This window comes from Mizuhopecten yessoensis, unplaced genomic scaffold (genome assembly GCF_002113885.1).
Source record: "Mizuhopecten yessoensis strain PY_sf001 unplaced genomic scaffold, ASM211388v2 hete_35926486, whole genome shotgun sequence".
Classification (NCBI taxonomy): Eukaryota; Metazoa; Mollusca; class Bivalvia; order Pectinida; family Pectinidae; genus Mizuhopecten; species Mizuhopecten yessoensis.
Genome location: NW_018481263.1, coordinates 1 through 1,346, shown reverse-complemented (window position 1 = coordinate 1,346; position 1,346 = coordinate 1). Strand labels below are relative to the sequence as shown.

At 39.2% G+C, this 1,346-nt stretch overlaps 1 protein-coding gene across 1 annotated transcript; it reads left to right on the top strand.

Moving 5' to 3' along the window:
• Nucleotides 1-378: 378 nt before the first annotated feature.
• LOC110443997 (2-oxoglutarate dehydrogenase, mitochondrial-like) lies at nt 379-1,315 on the top strand (the record flags this gene model as incomplete). The annotated part of the gene is made up of 3 exons (XM_021488442.1): nt 379-504; nt 704-940; nt 1,152-1,315. Coding segments are annotated over 3 exons (527 nt in total), but the record flags the coding sequence as incomplete, so codon positions are not given.
• Nucleotides 1,316-1,346: the final 31 nt, after the last annotated feature.

Genomic DNA, 1,346 nt, shown 5'->3' with positions numbered 1-1,346 from the left:
GACACTGATAATTCCCTGACAATACAATGGCCGTACCATTACAAGGCTCTGACCACTCCCCGACAGTTGACCAACTCCTTATGACCTACCACACAACATTTTGATCGATTGTATAACTGATGTTATATGAAATGAAGACACCTTTTTGTCCTTCCTTAATAATTAACCTGGGAAATGTTTTCGCTGGTCGACCCATAACATTCGCAGTCTCGCCTACTCTTCTACGTACATTGTGATAAATATTTTATTCAAAATTTCACGAATTGTGATACTGAATTACTTAAAGCAACTATCTTGATTTAAAGGGTAAGACATTTTATAATTATCTGTCAAAAATGGTGTCCCATTTGAATGACCTCGATTGTTTTTTTTATGCAGGTGGAAAACGAGAACTTTGAGATGCAGCAGTTGTACGATATCAACTGGTTTGTGTGTATGCTGTCCACGCCCGCCAACATGTTCCATGTTCTGCGTCGACAGATTGCTCTCCCTTTCAGGAAACCTGTAAGTTGAGATCCTTTTAATATGTGCTTTGTAAAATAGGATAAATTGTGCTTAATTTAATTAATTTGCCATTACATGTACTGCAGAAGTAGATAGTTAAAGCAAATCAAACGTTTTCATTGTTTTGAATTTTTAAGCATTGTTTAATTGCTATTTTGCATTGATACATTCTTCAATATTTCTTATCTTGATATTATAGCTGGTGATCATGACACCCAAGAATCTGCTGCGTTTGCCTGAGGCGCGATCAAGCTTCGACGACATGTTGGAGGGTACGAGGTTCCAACGTGCCATACCAGAGGCCGGAGCAGCATCAGAGGATCCAAACGGTGTTAAGAAACTGATATTCTGTAGTGGGAAGGTCTACTATGAGCTGGTCAAGGAGAGAGAAATGAAGGGCAACACTGACAAAATCGCCATCGCAAGGATAGAACAGGTGCTTAAAAATCGGTCAACATGTCTTGGTGTATATGTATGTGTGTTAGTCCACTTAAATACAACAGAGATTTCTTTAAGTGTAGCTTCAGCAATATTCTGTTTGAGTTTCCGTAATAAAAGAAACAGATAATCAGAAAAAGAAATTATTTTTAATGAAAGGCATATTCTACCAGTGTTGAGCAACTATTTATTTATTGATTTGTGTCTAGATCTCACCATTCCCGTATGACCTCGTGAGAAAGGAGATAGAGAAATACTCGAGGGCCAAAATCGTGTTTGTCCAGGAGGAACCGAAGAACATGGGCGCCTGGTGCTACGTACAGCCTCGCATGACCACCGTGCTCAAACGCATCAACACAAACCGTGAAATCAAGTAAGTAATCAAACGTGTCTCATCGTAACTG